The sequence below is a fragment of the Rhagoletis pomonella genome, unplaced genomic scaffold (genome assembly GCF_013731165.1).
Source record: "Rhagoletis pomonella isolate Grant_MI unplaced genomic scaffold, Rhpom_1.0 Rhpom_scaffold_00014, whole genome shotgun sequence".
Classification (NCBI taxonomy): domain Eukaryota; kingdom Metazoa; phylum Arthropoda; class Insecta; order Diptera; family Tephritidae; genus Rhagoletis; species Rhagoletis pomonella.
This window is the reverse complement of record NW_023458568.1, coordinates 157,774-178,258: the sequence shown is the minus strand read 5'-3', so window position 1 is coordinate 178,258 and position 20,485 is coordinate 157,774. Positions and strand designations below refer to the sequence as shown.

At 34.3% G+C, this 20,485-nt stretch overlaps 1 protein-coding gene across 1 annotated transcript in view; it reads left to right on the top strand.

The window, feature by feature from the left end:
- Positions 1 to 1,887: 1,887 nt before the first annotated feature.
- LOC118749156 (E3 ubiquitin-protein ligase listerin-like) overlaps positions 1,888 to 20,485 on the top strand; it is a 132,633-nt gene continuing 114,035 nt past the window's right edge. The window contains exon 1 of the mRNA XM_036483925.1: positions 1,888 to 2,080. Coding sequence (XP_036339818.1) covers positions 1,982 to 2,080 — 99 coding nt within the window. The 5' untranslated portion in view covers positions 1,888 to 1,981. The remainder of the gene's footprint in view (positions 2,081 to 20,485) is intronic.

The following is a 20,485-nucleotide window of genomic DNA, read 5'->3' as shown; positions in this document are numbered from 1 at the left end:
ATGAAACAGTTGATTTTGTCGCTTACGCCCTTTTTGCCGTCACAAAAAAGGCTACAGCACGCAATTGCGGCGGTTAAGCCAAAAGATATATTAAAAAACCCTTTTTTGGCATTAACAAAAACCATTTGCCTTTAACTCATTTCTTTTATTCTTGTTATTAAGAAAACAACTCTTCAACACAAATACATATGTTATTGAGTAAAATTCTATTTCTCTATAAAAACTAATGCTGATTTCGTTTATTCCAAAAAAATTTAGTTCTTCCATGGTGCAAAATGTGTTTGATGTTAAGCAGTGCATTGCTCAGCTTTGCGTTCAACCTTTGCGTTCAACTCTACGCAGGGTTGCACGGAAAAAAGTTGAATGGCTAAAAATATCAAAATATGAAAAAATATCGAAATATTCGCGTTTGCATTAAACTTTTGGTTGAGCGCCTTTCAACTCATGGCTTTCAACAAAGTTGGTCGCCAGCTAACATTTAGCCATTGAAGTTTTCTTTCGTGCAACCCTGCGTTGAGGTGACCGCAAAGTTGAACAATGCAAACACTGCTTTACACTCAACCCTGTAAAAGTGCATGTTTTGCCTACTTATCCTTATCGGGCTCACGCATTTCAAAATATTGCCATTTTAAGCAACCTTCTGCTTTTCAGGGTAACCATCTCCCCTGACCAAGCATCAAAGGGCAGAGGATGAGGCTTTTTTGCCTTATTCGAGTGCAATATTTTAAGCAACGAACACAGAATTTTTCTCTTCTACTAACTCTTCAGAAAAATCGGTGTCGCTGTATCGCACAAGTGCTCTGCAATGACCAAGTATTTTAACACCCAATGGCCTGTATGCAGCTCTCAAGAAAACGACATTTTTGATACTTCACAGCCTGTTGCCTCACTCTTTCCTCAAGAAATAATGGAACGGGCATATATTTCTGTTGCAAACCTGGGTTGCCTTGTGCTCTTTTTTCACAACAAACTTTAGAAAACCGTAGTAGAAAGCGTAGCAAACTCCTTAAGAACTGCGTGCTTACTTAAGGAAATTTGACTCAAGAAAATTTCTTAGCCTTTTCTTATACGTCGTTTTATATGGAGTTTTTGCTTTTGTTGAGAGCTGCATACAGGCCTATATACATGTATTATATCTTCATCCTTTTGATTAAAAATCTTAATCTACCACAAATATATGTATTTACCTTTGTTGGTAAATAGTCCATATTTGGAAGAATAATAGAGGCACTTCAAAACTTTCACGAAAAAATGTAACAATTCCCCTCTGCAATGAAAAATTGTTCACGGCTTGAACCGACACTGCGGGCACAAAAAAATGTAAACAGAGTACAATTAAGCACTTAAGCCAAAATTGACAGCTGGTGCGTTGGTGGTAAGTAATCGATTTCTGTCAAAAGCAGAAAATCGAGCGTTTTGTCTCTTACGCCCTTTTGGCGGTACGGCTCGATATTTTTAACCGACTTCCAAAAAAGGAGGAGGTTATCAGTTCGTCGGAATATATATATATAATTTTTTTTTTTTATGTATGTTACCGCATAACTTTGGACCACGTCAACCCATACTAATCTGGTTAAGATCCGATCGGTGGATCATGAGATATATATATATATATATTATATGAGAGCTGAAGTCGGTTTTTTTTGCTAAAAATTACTTGTTAATATTGTCAATACAAATCTAATAACAAACCAATAACGACAGCTTGGCACACAATTTTTTTTTTTATCGTTTACACGTGTATTGGCCGGTTTTACTATGCAAATACTCCACGGTTGGACGTAAAGGTACGGACATAATTTAAAAGGGGTAAAATTCAAATAAGTGACTTTATTATTATCGCAGTTTAATTATATTATTATATTATATTAATTATATATACATACCTGTTAAATATTATTCTTAATAAACTTTTTATAGTTTTAAAATATCCGAAATCGACGAGTTTGTTGTGGTCGACAATCAAAAGGCCTTCAGCTATATGTTTATTTGGGACTGCGTAATACATGCGTGTGTCACATCGCCTCTTTTTGTACGGACAATTTATACTTCGTGGCTGTTTGAACATAAGTTTATAGAGGTAAGTAAATAAACAACTCTATGTAGTTATAAAAATATACTTTTCGCGAGACACACAGTCAGTCAACAAAATTTAGGTACAGACAGTGTTTTATGCAATACGGTCAACTGTTTTCTAGTTATTTTATTTTTGGCAAACTTTTTATAAAAATATGGTTAGTTCTACAACAAAAATCCCAAAAATCAGAGTTCCTAACCTTGCGCAAAATTAAAGAAAATTCTGCAAATTTCCATGAAAATATTGCACTCTTTAGAATAAAGTTGAGTATGCAGTTTTTTAGCCCATTCAATTTTAGTACAGTAAAGTGCAAGTCTGAGGAAGCTAGGACTTACCATTAATTTTTGACAACTTTGTTTGTTGAAGGTGTCGCTCATATTCTCCATATAAAAAACATATCGAAGATTATTACTAAAATTAAATGGGCTAGAAACCTGCATACTACTTTTTTTCTAAATGGTATAATTAAAAAGTGCAATATTTTAAAGAAAAGGTTTTGAACACTTATTTTTAGGGCTTTTATTGTAGAATTAACCATATTTTTAATAAAAAAGTTGTAAAAAACCAAATATTTACTAAATAGTTGCCCGTATTGCAAAAAACTAGATGTACCTAAACTTTATTGACTAACTAGTTTAACTCAGGATGAAAAATAGTGCACCCCAGAGTTTTCAGTTGGACTTTTAACCAAAGACTCCCTCATTTAATCTTCATAGGCAACTTTCTATTCTATAAGCAAATTTTTTTTTATGTAAATAGGCGTTTTTTTTTGACCGTAGCAAGCTAATAGCTGAGTCTTGGTCAAATAAGACCAAATTAGCTTATTTCCTATGTTACATACATATGTACATATTAGGGCTGATGATACTCGGGTACATGATTGCCGGTTAAACGAAAAACACCCAGGTAATGCGACGTAAAACTTCTTGTTTAATCTTTTTCGTGAGGATAAATATATTTTCAGTGAGAAAATTTTCCTTTAATAAATTTTTGTAAAGTCTAGAATGTACACGACTATGTATTAGGGTGCCCATCGAAAATGCATTTTTTTGGAAATTTCAAGACCCTACACCCTAATGTTATTCGTTTTTATGAGAAATATTATTGCCTATTTTTATACATTTTCTAAAGGTCATTTAAAAGTCGCGACCTGTCGATTTATGTCAGAAAATACGATTTTGTAGATTTATGAGTTTTTAAATGACTATTTTTGATTCGATTTCAAAGATCGAATATGATCTGAGATACCTTTAAAATGGTGTATAATATTCTATTGTTGGACTTGGCTTGTTGGGATTTTTATAGGGTAATTGAAAAAAAAACCCATATTTCTCTTATTTTTTTAACTTTTGACCATCGATAACTTCCACAATTTCAAAATATTTGGTACTGTCCAAAATTAAATCTATTTCTAAATAAACTGATAGCTCATTTATTGCAATCGCGTAAAAATTGTCGAAGTTAGTTGTATAGATCAATTTTGAATAAATATTGATGAACTCCTTAGCCACACTGCTCAAAAAATCTGAAATCCCAGTACATTTACACATATAAATTCAATAAATGAGGTATCGGTTTATTTGAAAATAGATTTAATTTTAGATAGTACTCCATATTTTGAAATTGTAGAAATTATCAGTGTTCAAAATTTAAAAAATTGAGAGAAATATGTGTCTTTTTTAATTTACCCGATAAAAAATATCAACTAGTCCGACAATAGATTATTACATACCATTTTAAATGCCTATACATCCTCTTCTCAGATCATATTTGGTCTTTGAAATCGAATCAAAAATAGTCTTTCAAAAGCTCATAAATCTACAAAATCCTATTTTCTCACATAAATCGGCCGGTCGCGACATCTAAAAGACGTTTAAAAAATCTATAAAAATAGGCAATAATATTTCTCATAAAAACGATTAAAATTAGAAGGGGGGGGGGGGGTAGGGTCTTGAAATTTCCAAAAGAAGCATTTTCGATGGGCACCCAGCTATGTACACGTAACCGCTGTAACGGTTTCACATGGCTTGCGTTGCGCCCGATCACAGCGTGGCCCTGAAGGCGGCATCTTTTTTCACTGCAGCTCTTTGACACTCGTCATAGTACCAGTTGTTCTTTGGGGCTCGCTGAAATCCGACTATTTCTTCGGCGGCGCACAGTGGGGCAAACAGGGTTGATGTGGATAAATCAATTTTGAGAGGCCAAATATGAACCGATTTCAAGTTTCTTGTTTTTATTAAAAGATAATTAAATTTCGCGTCGATCTATCCGTGGCGAATTTTTAACGAAGCTCCAGTTTTTGCTTATGTTGAAAAATGAAAGAAAAATCATTTGTACGTTTGAATGCTTCCACTTTCTTAGAAAATACTTCAAATTAATTTCAAATGTCTGCAATTATTTAAAAAATGATTCGTAAACATTTTTCCATAGGACACATTTAATTAAAAAATGTATTTAATTTGTTATCTTTACTAATATATATTTTGAAAGCCGTTTTTTCTGTTCGAAAAACTCGAGAACGGCTGTACCGATATTTTTGAAATTTTGGACATCAAATCTAGACTCTCCAGGGATGATAATAGAAGAAAAATAATTTCGATATATCAAGGGGCGTGGCAGCTCACATACAAACTGAAGTTTTCACACAACATGTCTCTGGAAGCATTCATCGTAGAGTGCTGCAGCCTAGTATAGAGATATATAATATCAACGCCAAACTCTTTTCCGTGAGTTATATAAAAGGGGGCGTGGCGTCTCCCATACAAACTGAATTTCTCACATTAGAATGCGTATGTGGTGTACAGCTGTTCTCGAGTTTTTGGAACAGAAAAAAGACGGCTTTCATAATATATATCACTATATATCAGTGGCTAAATGGGTCCTTTCGCGATGGCAAGGCTGGCACTTCAGCTCGCGAAACCACCGCCCACACATATCTACCCATATTAAACAAAACACTTTGACATTTCACTTATCCATTTACTTTGTACACACACTACACATGTAATACACATACACACACGCACTTGTATGCTGACAGATCGTTAAGATTTTCATCCGTGCGGACGTGTCCAAGCAGCCCCCCGATTCTTTGAATAAACCTCCTATTATATTTTAAAACGAAGTTCCCCGTGTATTTTTTTGTGTAACGTGGAAAAAAGTTAGTGATACAAGTGATTTATTTCACTATTTTTTAATACAAACGATTTTTTATTGGCACCCCCATTGCATTTTTCGGGGTTTTTGGCGGACCTATAAATTATAGTTGCGTTAAAAAATGGTTAACTAGACAATTGGGTATTATTATTGGGAATCTCCAGCAGAGAAACAGAATTTTTTCGATCCAAAAAATATTGATTTTTAAGAATTCTATACCATTTCTACGAAAAGTTGTTTTTTCCCCATATAAAAATACATGGAAAACTGTGAGCGCTTTGAGCGACCTCTAAATATTTTTTGATTTCAAAATTAAAAAAAAACAGGGGTATACTTTTTTTGGTATAGAACAATCCTAGGGGGTGAGAGCATACAAATTCCGACTTACTTTTTCTTTCTTTCCTTGTATACATTTTTGGACCACCCTAATGTACATACATATATACGCATGAAAAAATAACCTTAAATTTCTGCTTCAGCTTATTTTTCGTGTAACAGACTAAAGCCCAAAACATAAAAAATTCAAGTATCTACTTGCAGTAATTGCACGGTAATACCCCTTTTGCTTGTACTCATATCAAGTAAAAGCAAGATTGCATACAAAATAAGCAACAGAAAACAAAAGTCAGAAGTATACCAACCAAATGAAAATTTAGCGCGAAAAATATTCATACTTATTGGCGAAACAAAGTAGAAAAAGAAGGAGCAGTAAATACTGCATATTTTTTTTTGTAATCAGATTCTGTTACAGCTTCTAAAACCTATAAATAAGACATATCAAAAACACCCAAATATAATACCAAACAATTGCATATTTTATTTGTGGCCTCCCAGCATCTCTACCAAGAAGTAATATACATACGTACTAGGAATGTTAATCCCGGGATCCCGGACTTTTTAAGGTCTCGAAAATCCCGGGATTCTTGGCAAGTAGTCCCGGGATTTTCGGCATTTGTAATTTGCACTGATGGTAATAATAGAAACCCCTTTTCTTGACCAGTATTGGCTATATTTCTTTTTTTATTTAATAATTAATATCTTTTTATAAATGTCTAGCTCATTATACATATAACGCCGAGCAATAGTAAATTTTAAACCCAAATCTATATATATAATACGCGAAGGGATTTTTTGTGCAGCATAAAAGATCTGTACCGTTCGCCCGATTTTCAAAAATGAGATGGCAAATTAAAGCGCTTGGTCTGTAGATGTGCAATAAGGTTTTGCTTTTTCGAAAAGAGTTGCCACCTGATAAAAAATTGCATTCAAATAATTTAATAATCAATGCCATCAGATCCACACCGTTCGATTTTAAAAAGTGAGGCGTTAAAGGGCTCTGACTTTAGGTGTGCAATAAGGCTTAACTTTTTTGAAAAGAGTTGCCACCTTTTAAAAAATTAAGTTCAAAATAATACGCGAAGGCATTTTTTGTTCCGCATTAAAGATCTGCACCGTTCGTTCGATTTTCAAAAATGGGGTGTCAAATTAAAGCGCTTGGCCTGTAGATGTACAAACGGGTTTTATTTTTTCGAAAGGAGTTGCCACCTGTAGATCTTATAATATCAATTATTACAAAATGGGTATCAGTGGAAAGGGTTTTGAAAATATTTGTTTCTTAGCTTAAAATTCTTATTCTTCTTAACTTAAAAATAATTAAATTCAACTTGAATTAAGAAAATGAATTAGGAGAAATATGTTTCAACATATGGGCGCATAACGAAAGGGGGTTCAGAAGGTGGCCGTTCGAAAATATTTTGAAGAGGGTTGCCACCTTATTACAATGTCGAATTTAATTAACTTATCCAGAAGTTATATGAAATGTCAAAATAATGATGTGAAACGAAAGAATATTAAGAAGACTTTAGTTTGAACACAAAAAATATTTTTGAGGTGTTGGAAGAGGGTTGCCACCTGTTTAAAAATTAAATTCAAGTTATTAAATAAGTTAAATTAATTATTAAAATATGGGTATCAATCGAAGGGGGGTTGAAAAGTCTTTATTTCTGAACTATATTTAGCGGAGTTGCCACATGTTTAATTAATATAATTCATCAGTTGATTAAATTATGTATTGCAATGTTAGACGAAGAATATTAATGAATATCTTAGAGCGAAACTTCTTTTCAAAAGGGCTGCCATCTGTTTAAAAAGTCGAATTTAACTATATCTATATATATAATTCGCGAAAGGACTTTTTGTCCAGGTCATCAGATCTGAACCATTCGGTTGATTTTCAAAAATGAGGTATCAAATTAAAGGGCTTGATATGTAGATGTACAGTAGGCTTTTACTTTTCCGGAAAGAATGGCCACCTTTTAAAAAATCCAGTTGAGATTATTTATAAATCAATACCATCAGATCCCCATCCTTCGCTCCATTTTAAAAAATGAGGTGTTATATTAAAAGGCTGGGTTGTAGGTGTGCAATGAGGTTTTACCTTTTGAAAAGAGTTGTCATAGGTATCAGTCGAAATGGTTATTAAAAGCTTTGCTTCTTAACTGTGAGAGTGTTGCCCCTGTTTAAAAAATCAAATTAAATTTTAAACAGGGAAATTACATAGGTAACTTACAAAATGTTCCCCCACAGGGGTCCAGACTAAAGGAGTTAAAAAAGGTAGTAATTTGAAAATGTTTTGAAAAGGGTTGCCACCTGCTTTAAAAGCTGAATTTAGTTAAATGCAGTATTAAAATATGGGTGTTAAACGAAAGAGTGCTAAGAAATCTTCAGTTTAAACATCAAAATTTTGTTTGATGGTTTGAAGAGAGTTGCCAGCTGTTGAAAATTTTGAATTTAAATGAATTATTAAGTTTAACAAATTAAGTTAATAAATAAGTTAAGTTAAATAAATTACTAAAAGAGGTGATTTAGTCGTTCATCGGTCTGAACTGTTTGGGAGTGTTGCCAGGTGATAAAAAAATTAAATTCAATTTAATTCTTCAGGTAATTGAATTATGTATCAAAGTATCAGACGTAAGAGCGTTAAAAGAAGGTTCGCTCTTCGCAGAAGGTTGCCACCTGTTTAAAAAGCCTAATTTATTTAGCTTTTACACAATTTTAATGAAATATTAAAATAGGAGTGGTAAAAGAAAGAGTTTTATTAAAACTTTAGTTGAAAATATTTTTTGTTAGGGTTGCCATCTATTCGATTTTTATTTTGAGCGATAAAGTTCGGTAATTGTGTTATCAGCTGTCTCGATGAAGTCAATTGGCCCCCTCGGAGCCGCGATTTCACGCCCTTAGACTTTTTTGTGCCATGCCGTGAAGGACCGATATAATGCGAACAATCTATTAACGATTCAGGGGTGGAATCGTCGCAGTCGTGAGCGAGCAACTCGTTATCTAAAAATGTGAATTTCGGATTATGACAGTCGTGAACGAGCAACATTTATCGAAATTTATCGAAATTCGGTATGATGACAGACGTGAACGAGTAACTGGGCGTACTCGTTCGTTCTAAATGTCATTCGATCAGCAACTATCAATCGTGAGCGCGCTAAATTTAATCGAATTTTTAAGATGTAAGCAATTTTCAAGGTTATGCAAATTTATTAACAATTTTAACATTTATTTTAATGAAGGACTAACTACAACAAGATGAATTCAACACAAAAGAATTTAATGGCCAATGCGCTGCTCCTCCATATTGGCAATTGATTGCTACAATTTTGTATGTGTGGTCACAAATGTTTGTGAAGTATGCATACAAATAAATGTGTATTAACAAATATTTAATATTTTGTATGAAAAACTTACTATCATAGCGTTAAGACTATGGAAGCCCTTCCTATTGAAGTACATATAATCATTTTGGGTTGGCTTCTGCAAACCTATGTGTGTCCCATTTATACATCCGATAACTAAAATGATACAGAAAAGGTTGATGTACATAAATTCAATATATGTACATATCTACATACATAAAAGTGTTTATATTTATGTGCATTGGTTTTTTATTTACCTCCGGGTATTCTGTAGTTCTCCATAAACCACTCCTTACATGTTTGCGAGTTGTCCACATCAAATTTTATAAATTCAGGGCATAGCTAATTCTCCATTTACAAAAGAACATGGGAAGTAAATTTGGACACTGTACTCTGGCACATTCCGATTATGTAGTAACTTCCAACCGTGTGTTGGTAGCTGCCACTACCAAGAAGAGAAAGACTTGCAGCTAATTGCAGGACTGGTGGAACGGCTTTGGTGTCATGGCTCGAAAAATCAATTTTTTTGCGGACATGTTGGAATGCTTCCTTGTTAAGCCGAAATTGCTTGATGAATCAGCAAAATTAGAAATTTAGATGACTGTCTCATTTACTACATTTATAGTACTTACGCATTATTTGATAAAGCCAACGGATCGCTTTTGTCCCGCAACTGTTTGCGCACAATTTTTTCATCCGTTTCGCTGTCGCTTGAGCTAAGATAAAACTAAAAACTGGGATCCATCTTATTTTGCAGTTTATTTTTTATTTTTGGTTCACTTATTTTGACATTTCAACGTCTATTGTTACTGCCAAATAGGAAGAAGAAGACAAAAATAATCGATAAACAAACATTCAATTAGGAATCGTCAGCTTTCGAATGTAATCATCCGACAATGTGCATTCGAAGATCGAATGACGAGATTGTCGATCGTACGATTGTCGTCTCGTTCACGACTGTGACGATTCGACCCCAGGTCTTTAAGGCGTATGTCGGGCATTTCTTACGATAGAGCCAGACACCATCAACAAGGTCTTGGAGAACTCGGTTAACAGGATGCGCTACTGCGAAGACAGTCACATGATGAAATCGGGATCCATAACTAATGGGAATATATGTTCTTTCGAATAAACCCATAATATACCGAAACATTTAGTTTGAGTTAATTTTTATAAATAAATAACTTTTTTGTTATGGTCATCAGATCTTTAATGTGAAGGTCATCAGATCGGCACCGTCATTCTAAATCTGCATTAAGGTTTTATTTTTTGAAGTTACGACCTTTTTTAGGGGTGCACAGTGGTTTGCATTTTGAAGAAATGAAAAACCGACGCCATTTGAGACCTCTTCGTTCAAAAAGGGATGGACGAATTTACTTGAAACATTTGCAATATTTATTAAGGTTTGTGAATAGTGTTGCCATCTGTTTAAATTATTAAACTCAATTTTGGCGTCTTTACGCCATGCGGGTTCACTAGTGTCAATATATTCGCGAAACCATGGGCCAAATATAGTAAAATTGCGTTTTTAATTTTTCACTCTGACGTCAGTAATTCAAAAATGATTTAAAAAATTCAGAAAAATGTTCTTAGAGAAGAAGTATGGTTATACAGTTAATGAGGAAATCCTATAGAATTTAAACAGATTCAAGTTTATAGTGCAGAAGGGCTGGTAAATATTGAAAATGTCATTGTAAAATTGTATCCTTGAAATTTCGCAATATTTGTTTTTGAAAAAATTATATGTATGTTAAGGGCTCGATAAACTCGATAACATGCTGGAATTTCATTCTTCGAACTTTGTCAGCTTAAAAATTACCTATTCGTCCTTGTGAATCCAAAAAATTAAAAAATTTTAAATCCTAAAGAAATTTCCTATTGCACTTGCAACCCATATTTTTATTCTACATTGCATTGAATTTTTTAATAATTTTTAGAATTAATCATATCTTTTATACTACAAAGTCCTTCAAAATAAATCCTGCGGTCAGAGAGAAAAAATAAAAACGCCACTTGAAGTAAAAAAGTAGGTTTCAACCCATTTATTTATTATTTATTTCATGGTAGGAGAGCTTCTCAAACAATATAGAAGCAATCTTTTCGACTCATGCTGTTGAAAAGTAATGAATGTCTGAATCCCGGGACTAATCCCGGGATTCCGGGATTGTGACAACGCCATCCAGAAAATCCCGGGATCGGAAAAAGCCGAAAAATTAACATCCCTAATACGTACATACGTGGATGTAAACATTTACACAAACGCATATTAGCCCCTAATCTGCATCGAATTGCACATAAACAAACAAATATACATACGGTAATCTGCAACTCACAGCCCACTAGAGGCAAAGTTCTTTAATCCCAACAGCTAACAAATTACTCGTATATACAAACGGACATACATCAAAACAAAGCAACGAAATTGCAATCACAGATTATCTCATTCTCCCTTCCTTCGCCAAAAACATAGTGACATACACATTAACCAGCATAGTTGCCAACTTGGTGCTTTAGGCACTAGATTTAGTGCTTTTTGAAAATTAAAATGCCAAAAAAAAATTTTTAGTGCCTAGTGCCTTTTCTAGTGCTTTTCTTCTGAACTCAAATTTCTCATAGATAGTTAAAACATGAAATAATTTGAACTATGTAAACCTGTGGCAGCACTGAATTTAAAGGATCTACATTCTTTTTTTCGTTTGTTGCGATTAGATTTTTCTTTCTCGAGATATACCAGTTTTAATGCGCAGTACTTCGATATTACTTCGTAAGCATGAGAAAGTTTTGTGTGTTGATTTGTACTTTTAAATATGGGCAAATCCCAGCGTTGCAGACGTTACGTTCGGACGTTTCTTTTAACATTTTTGGCGAAAAAAAAAAAAATTATAAGTTAAAAATCTTTTGTAGTATAAGAGAAGGTTTATAGCAGTACTTATGAGAACAAAATAAAGGAAATTTTAATTTGAGTTAATGTCTGTGTATTTGCCTTAAAAATTTATGTTCGGACGTTACTGAAAAAGGAAGAGATTTTGATATGACCATCAAAATCAACCGATTTGCGCAAATTATCATGCATGGGGAGCACACTTTACAAAACTAGTGAACCCGCCTGGCGTTAAGACGCGAAAGTTGAATTTCACTTTTTAACCCGGTGGAACCCCTAATCAAAAACCTTAATAAATATTCCATCAAAACACCCTGTACCGCTAAAAAAATTTCGTTCCGCGGGGATATGATACTGTTTTTCTGTCAAAGTTTCTACCGAGAAAGAGCTGCCACTATCAAAATAACACATGATTCAAAAAAGAGCACTATATAGAATACACTTAATACATGTTAGTATAGTATAGAAAGAGCGTAACTCATACTGTCGCTGTAATACGAAAAACCGTAACTAAAAACGCAAAATTAACTTTTTGATCGATTATGTTGCATTTCATGGAATAAAACATTTTAGTTAGTTGTGGCTTTTGTTGTGGCGATGTAAGATACGCCCTCTCCGTCCTATACTAACGGTATGTATTTAGTAAAGATAGTACTTTTCGAATAGGTGGTAGCCCTAATAAAAATATATTTAGAAACTAAAGTTTTCTTAAAACTATCGTTTTACACTTATATTTTAATATTTAATATAACTTGTGTATAAGTTAAATAAGTTGGACTTTTCAAATAGGTGGCAACCCTTTTTAAAAGAATTTTCAAACTAAAATCTTTTTAAACCTCTTGCGTCTGATATTTTTTTTTAATAATAATATCCCAACGGTTTTTACCCTCCATTCCCGCCCATCCGCACGAGGGGCGCAGTCCGCATGACGTACGGAACCAGTATTTTCAAGTTTTGCGCCGAGTCACGATAGGCAGGAGTTTGTTAAGTGTCGAGATCTAAAATTGTTCAGCTACAGAACTAAATTCATCAGCCGATTTTATGTCTTTATTTTAATGATTCATTTATTGAGAGAGGACAGTATCGATTTCTTAATGCTGAAAAGCGGATCTGATATATCAAACGTGCTGGAATGAGAGTTAAAATCCTGGCATAAGCAACGGAGTGGGTCGTGCAATTCAAAATTAGTTTTACAAGCTTTCAGAAACAGGGGGCAAAAGTGTCTTGATACCCGGGAGGGAACATTAAGGCTAACTTCGCCAAGAAGAAGCGGACTTGAAATTGAGCCTGTTAGTAATTTAACTATAAAAATTGTACCAAGCATTTGCCTGCGGCTGGAAAGTGTAGGAAGATTAATAAGTTTTAATCGGCTCGTATAAGGTGGAAGGTTATATTGAGAATCCCAACGGAAATTTCTTAAAGCAAAAAGTAGGAATTGTTTTTGAATTGATTCTATTTTGTCTGAGTAAATTTGATACCTTGGATTCCAAACCACCGAACCGTATTCCAGAATTGGCCTAACTAATGTTGTAAACAGGGTTTTAGTGATATAAGGATCACAAAATTCTTTTGACCATCGTTTCACAAATGCAAGTACACCTTTAGCCTTGTTGACTGTCACATTAATATGAAGATTAAAATTAAGCTTAGGTTCCATTGTGATACCAAGGTCCACAAAATTGTATACCTGTTCCAGGTTATGGTTACCTATTGTATAAGAAGCGGGATGAGCAGCTCTTCGCGAGAAGCTCATTACTTTACATTTCTTAAGATTTAGAGGCATAAGATTTACTTGACACCAGTAAGCCATGCTGTCTAAGTCTGATTGTAGCAAAGACCTTTCTTTAATTGAAACGTACGATATATAAAGCTTTACATCATCTGCATACATTGAAATTTTGGAAAATTGTATATCTGTAGAAATATCGTTTATAAAAAGCAAGAACAGAACCGGGCCTAGGTGGCTACCTTGAGGGACTCCTGAAGTAACATCAATGACGTCGGAGATAGTATTTTTAAACATTACCCTTTTTGATCTATCATAGAGGTATGAAGAGATCCAACGTAGAAAATTAGGTGGAAGACCAAGAATATCAAGTTTGTAGATGAGCAACGAGTGGCACACTTTGTCAAATGCTTTACTGAAGTCAGTATATATAACATCAACAGTTTTGCTTTCACTTAATGGTTTTGAGATATAGGATGTTAATTCAAGTAAATTTGTAGAAGTTCATTTGCCCTTGAAAAATCCATGTTGACTATATGAAATGCTAGAAGAGATAGAATGCGTCAACTGATTTGTTATAATTGCTTCAAATAATTTAGGAATTGCAGAAAGCTTAGCTATTCCCCGGTAGTTCTCCACTGAAGATCTGCTACCGCTTTTATGTAACGGGTTATGAACGATTCCTTCCATATAGTTGGAAAAACGCCCTCTTTAAGAGATAAATTAAATATCGCTGTTAACGGCTCATAGAGATAATCAGAACAATTTATAAGAATACAAGTAGGGATCTGGTCAGGACCATAACTAAAGGACTGCTTTAAGGATTTCAGATAAACTACTACATCATCGGGAGATATTACTGGGATATTTATTGAGTTCATTGGACATAGTTTAAAAGGATAGGGACCAACAGATTTGGTAACCGATCCAATTGAAATTGCCGAGCTATTCGCAAGATACTATTCTGCAACAAGTGCAGACACCTCATTCAGTGCACAGTTCCAATCCACTAAAACTTCCACACTGTCCGATAATTTTCACTCTGTTCACCCTCTTTCATTTTCTGCTAGACAAATAGAAACCAGCATTTCTCTCACTGAATTCGAATTCGTTGCATCTACCGTAAAGGGCAAATCCCCGGGTCAAGATAAAATCTCTTACCCAATTATCAGACATATGCCTAATAGTCTAAAGCTTCGATTGGTAAAGCTGTATAACAAAATATTCGATACTGGCATCTACCCCCAATTTTGGAAAACGTCGTGTGTCATACGTCTTCTTAAACCACACAAATCTTCCAATGAAGTTGCTAATTACAGGCCGATCGTCGCCAATCGCTTGATGTGGTATGCTCAGCGAAACAAGTACATATCACCGAATCAAGTCGCCTACAGAAAAGGACAAGGCACGTTAGACGCTTTAGTTCAACTCGACGACTTCATAAGCAACGCTTTATCTAGCAAAAACCACGTTTCCGTACTATCTCTGGACTTTCACAGAGCTTTCGACAGAATTGGAGCCCATATTATTATTCGCCAGCTTAGAAAATGGAAAGTCGGCCAGAAAATTATGAGTTTTATTAGAAACTTTCTTACAAACAGGAAAATCAAAGATAACGTAAATGGCTTCCTTTCTTCAACACTCCCCCTCTCTAATGGTACGCCGCAAGGCTCTCCTCTTTCAGCTTTTCTTTTTATTATTGCCTTCGATGATATAAGCCGATGATAACTAACCATAAAGGAATTGAGCACCAGATGTATGCAGATGATGTTTTAGTTTACACAAAAGTTCCTGACGTTAATTTAGCTCAATCGCTATTTACGAATATACTTGTTGAAATCGAGTCATGGTCGCTGGAGTCTGGAGCTTCACTTTCTTTAGACAAAACACACATCCTTCATATATGTAGGAAGCTTAATTGCAACGGTATTTCAGTAACACACAACCACACTAACATTGAATGTAAAACACAGCTAAGAATTTTAGGATTAATTTTTGACTCTAAGTACAACTTCAACGCCCATTGAAAATATGTTAGAAAATCTTTAATGACTAGATTAAACATTGTTAAATACCTCTCGTCTAAGCAATCGCTTATTCATCCGAACATGCTCGGCAATGTTGTTAGAGCTCTGCTCCTTTCAAAAATTGACTATGGGCTCCCCATCTATGGCAATTGCTCCAAAAGCAGTATTAACCTGTTAAGTGCACCATACCATTGTGCAATACGGCGCAGTCTCAGGGCATTTCCAACCTCGCCAATTAAAACCTTGCTGAATCTGGTCTTCCAACCATTCAAAACAGAGTTATCGATTCTACGCGTCAACTTTTCGCGAAAACGGCTGAGACCACCAACCCACTACTTAGCAGAACTATCTCACGTGCCATTAGGAAAAGAAAATTGCCAAGACTGCAATCAGCTATTACGAGGTGCTTAAGTTTTGCCGCAGAAAATAATATTTTACGCAACGTAAAACTCAAAACTACTAAAAGATATCCACCCTGGCGGATCAATGAGAAACTATCTCAAAATTAACTATTGATGTTGTCTAAACAAAACACATCAAACGAAGTTTTTCAACAAACATATGCTGAGCTGGAATCTAACTATACATGGAAGTTATTGTTTACGGATAGCTCCAAATCTTTCGATTCCACCTCATTCGCGGTTGTCACTGGCACAGGAGAAATAATTTACAATTGGCTTCCCCCTTCATTATGTTCTGTCTCTACCGCCGAAGCGTCAGCAATCCTTCATGCAGTTGATCACGCTAAAAAAACTAGAGGAAAGTTCCTTATCTGTACAGATAGTAGATCATGGATCTCGGCAATAACGTCTCCGTCCAATCACAATCCCATAATTGAATATATCAGAGACGCGGTCATTGGATCCCCTCAGAAAATAAAAGTAGTGTGGATTTCTGGTCATGCTGGTATTAGAGGAAACCACTATGCTGACTTTGCCGCAAAAAATGTAGTAAGAACGCCGGCCTTGAAGTACAATGCTTTAACCAAGCAAGACATTTCGAACCTTATTATGCGTAAAAGGCACCAAGAAAACGCAAGCGAATGGAAAACATACAAACATCATTACACTGACATAAACCCAGACAGAAATCGGATTATCTACTCGTCAACACTACCAATCAGCGCTATGAAGACATACACCCGATTAAGGATTGGGCACACTATCTTAACGCATGCCCACTTACTGACTGGTATAAGCCCCACCAAATGCCCACTTTGCGATGACACCGCTTCTATCAAACACATTCTCACACTCTGCCCGATTCTTCACACAACAGCCCACAACTCTGACAACATTGATCTTACAAAATTACTAAGTGAACCTTCTGAAAAAAACATTATGATTGTATACAATTTCTTAAAAAACAATGATTTACTAAAATATATCTAAGATTTGTACTTACATACATCTGTACTAACACATAGCCCGTAAACTTTGCACCTAGCGATAAGTACAAGGCGGCTGAAGGCCTCGTTGCCAGTGCTGCGTTTATGTATTTATATAATATAAATATAATAATTCTTTTGTTATATAAATTGTTATAAATAAATAAAATAAAAGGATAGTCAATGTTAGCATGTGAGTTAATGGTATAATTGGATTTAAAAAACTGAGCGAACATGTTAGAAATTGTTTGATTATCACTAGAGACGGTATTTTGATACTTCATGGCGGAAGGAAACCCACGTACATTTCGCTTGGAGTTTACGAAGTCATAAAATGATTTGGGGTTATATATTATACGCCGTTTGATTTTACACAAGTACGCTTTATAACACTTTTTGTTTAATTCAAAAAACTTATGACGCAAAAGTGAGTATTTTACATAGTATGAGTGTAAACCGGGTTTTTTGTGTAATCTAAAATAACGCGACTTTCTGTTTTTCAAATTTCTCAGTTCTTTAGTGAACCATAACTGTTTTTGCTCTTCAGGAACATACATGCGTTTAGGCACATGCTTTTCAAATATTTTATGTGCAACGCTTTGTTCAATATTTTCTTTAAATGCAGGCCACGACAATTTAGACAGATCTTTGTTAAGCATTTTAAAGTTGGCTTTCGAAAAATCGAAGCGAGTATTTGGTTCGTATGCTTGGGTACTGCAATTTTGACCATCACTTATAACTTCGTAAAATACCTCCATAGCAGGGTGGTAGACATCTTCGGGCAATACTAGAGGATCACATTATATACAACGGACTTTGATGCATCATCAACATAAACAAGATCTAAAGGTGCTGGCCCAATGCAAGCTGGCTTTGCTGGCTTCGCTTGACTTTATTTGCTTTAAAAGTTTCTATGACCAAATGGCGACTTTGAACGCTGTCATAACAATCAGCTGATTTGTAAAAGAAACAAAAGAAACAGAGATGTTAACTAGAAGAAGTGAAAATATTTTGCGAATTTTTCTTTTAATAGTAAAAATGTTTAAAATAAAACGCAAATCACGCCAACGACGGAGGTTTTGGGTGCGAAAATTATATTTAGATCGACAAAATCATGGGTTGTTTAAAAGTGCTTTGCGCAACCTTGCAAGGGACGAGGAGCAATTCAAGAAATCATTACGAATGCCCCTTTCACTGTTCAACGTATTGCACGAATTGCTGGAGAATTCATTAAAAAAACATTCAATCGGGACTCCAATATCTTCCCAATGCAGATTATTTATAACACTATTGTAAGTAAACTACAGTTTTATAGTGTTTTTGTTATTTCACGTTCTCTTGTCACTTGGTAGATATTTGGCTCACGGTGGTACCCGACAATTTCATACGCTCGTGCATAGAATGGGATTAACCACATTCAGAAGAATAACACTTGAAACATGTGAGGTAATATGGAATTCGCTGTCAGAACTTTATGTAACGACACCTACCGAAACGGAGTGGATACGTATTGCAAATGAATTTAAATTAATGTGGAATATGCCCAACTGCATCGGCGCCATAGATGGAAAGCACATCAACATAACTTGCCCTTCGAACTTAGGTTCGATGTTTTATAATTATAAAGGCAATTACAGTATCGTACTTATGGCAATATGTGACGCCAACTATACGTTTACATGTGTTGATATTGGGGCATACGGCAGCCAAAGCGATGGCGGTATTTTCCAATTTTCGAAAATTTCGGCAGCTATCGAAAATAACTCTCTCAATATTCCGACAGACTGTCCATTACCGGGAGAATTAGAGCCATTCCCCCACTATATAGTTGGTGACGCAGCATTTCCCCTGCGTCGGTATTTAATGAGGCCTTACCCGGGTAGAGCTATACAACCGGAGCAGGAATATTTTAATAAAAGGCTTTGTCGTGCACGTAGAATAATAGAGAACGCCTTTGGAATACTTACTGCAAAATGGAGGATCCTTCGAACTACTCTGTGCATGGCTCCAAATAATGCGGAAGGAGTAGTGAAAGCGTACATAGTTCTACATAATTTTTTTAAATAGTGAGTAGTGATTTCGTTGATAGTTATGAAGATGATACCACGATCGATGAAGCATGGCGTAGAGAGACTCTGCCCTTACCATCAATTAGTCAAGTTTCATCGAATAGATGCAGTGCAGCAAACTATGATTTAAGAGATAAATTAAAAACACATTTGTTCAATAACAAAATTTAATACTTCATGTTTTTTTTTAAATTAACTTTCTCATTAATTTGAAATAAAATTAAATTAATTCAATCAATTAACTTAAATAAAAAGAAATCACATTCGATATTACTTATGTAAAGAGCAGGGTAAGTAATATTTTTGTATATTTTTATAATAAAATAATTTTGTCCGACTGCATTCTTTACACTATATCATGATACAAAAATTTGAAGGTAAAACCGCTGAGAGGCAGCCTGAACATTTTTGAAGTTTGTTGACATAATTTAAATTTTTTAAAGTAGACAAACTTCAAAAAATAAATGATGGCCGACGAATCGAGCGAGTGATTTTACCTTTAAATATTTGCATCATGCATTACACCTTGTGACTGTAAATTTTACACACAAAAAAAGACTTGAAAGGACTTTGAAATTTCAAAAATATGAATAATTAAAATTTTTTGGTATTCTTGTACGGTGTTATAAAGTTATTTTATATTTTTATAACATAACAGCTTAAATCACTTTCGCTTTAAAATAAACACAGTTTGGACAAACGTACAACAGCGGTCATTAAAATAGCAGTGTGATATACTGACAATTCATTTGTTTTTAATTTAATTAAAAATGTTTTTTTTTTTTATAAATATATAGTTCGTTTTATAGCAAAACCCACTTAATCATAATAAAATTGAATGGTTTTTTCAATTTAACATTAAATGTTATAAACTGCATACTTAAAATTTTTCTAAAAATTCTGAATAAAAAGTTTAAATTTTTTGGCTGTAATAGTTAAAGTTTGTTGAATTTTTATAATTTTTGTACGAAGTTTGGAATGTGGATTTATATTGGTCTGGTTATGTAATATGCTAGACTTTTATAAAAAAATATAAACATTAAATAAACAAAGGAAAAATAGCCAAAACTAGTAAAAATGTCACTTAACTAGATCAGCTGACTACAAGTGTATTTGGTTTTGTTATATAATGAACAACATTTTTATAAGAAGAACAATTAAAATTAAATTTGAAAACTAATTATCAAGACTAGTGATAATATTATTTTGACCGCTGTTCATGTACATATATTATGTAAAATTTAAAACATAAAAAGTGTAGTTCATTTGTACTTTAAAAGTATCACAGTGTGGTTTCTGAAATGGCTAAAAAGTCTCACTGTCTCTTATTTTTATACAATAGTAGATGTTGATGTCTCATATGCGCAACTTCAATGGGTTTCCAACTTTGTTATGCATATTAGACATTTTCATCTACTATAGTATAGATATAAGAGAGACTGATGCTTTTTTTATGCATTT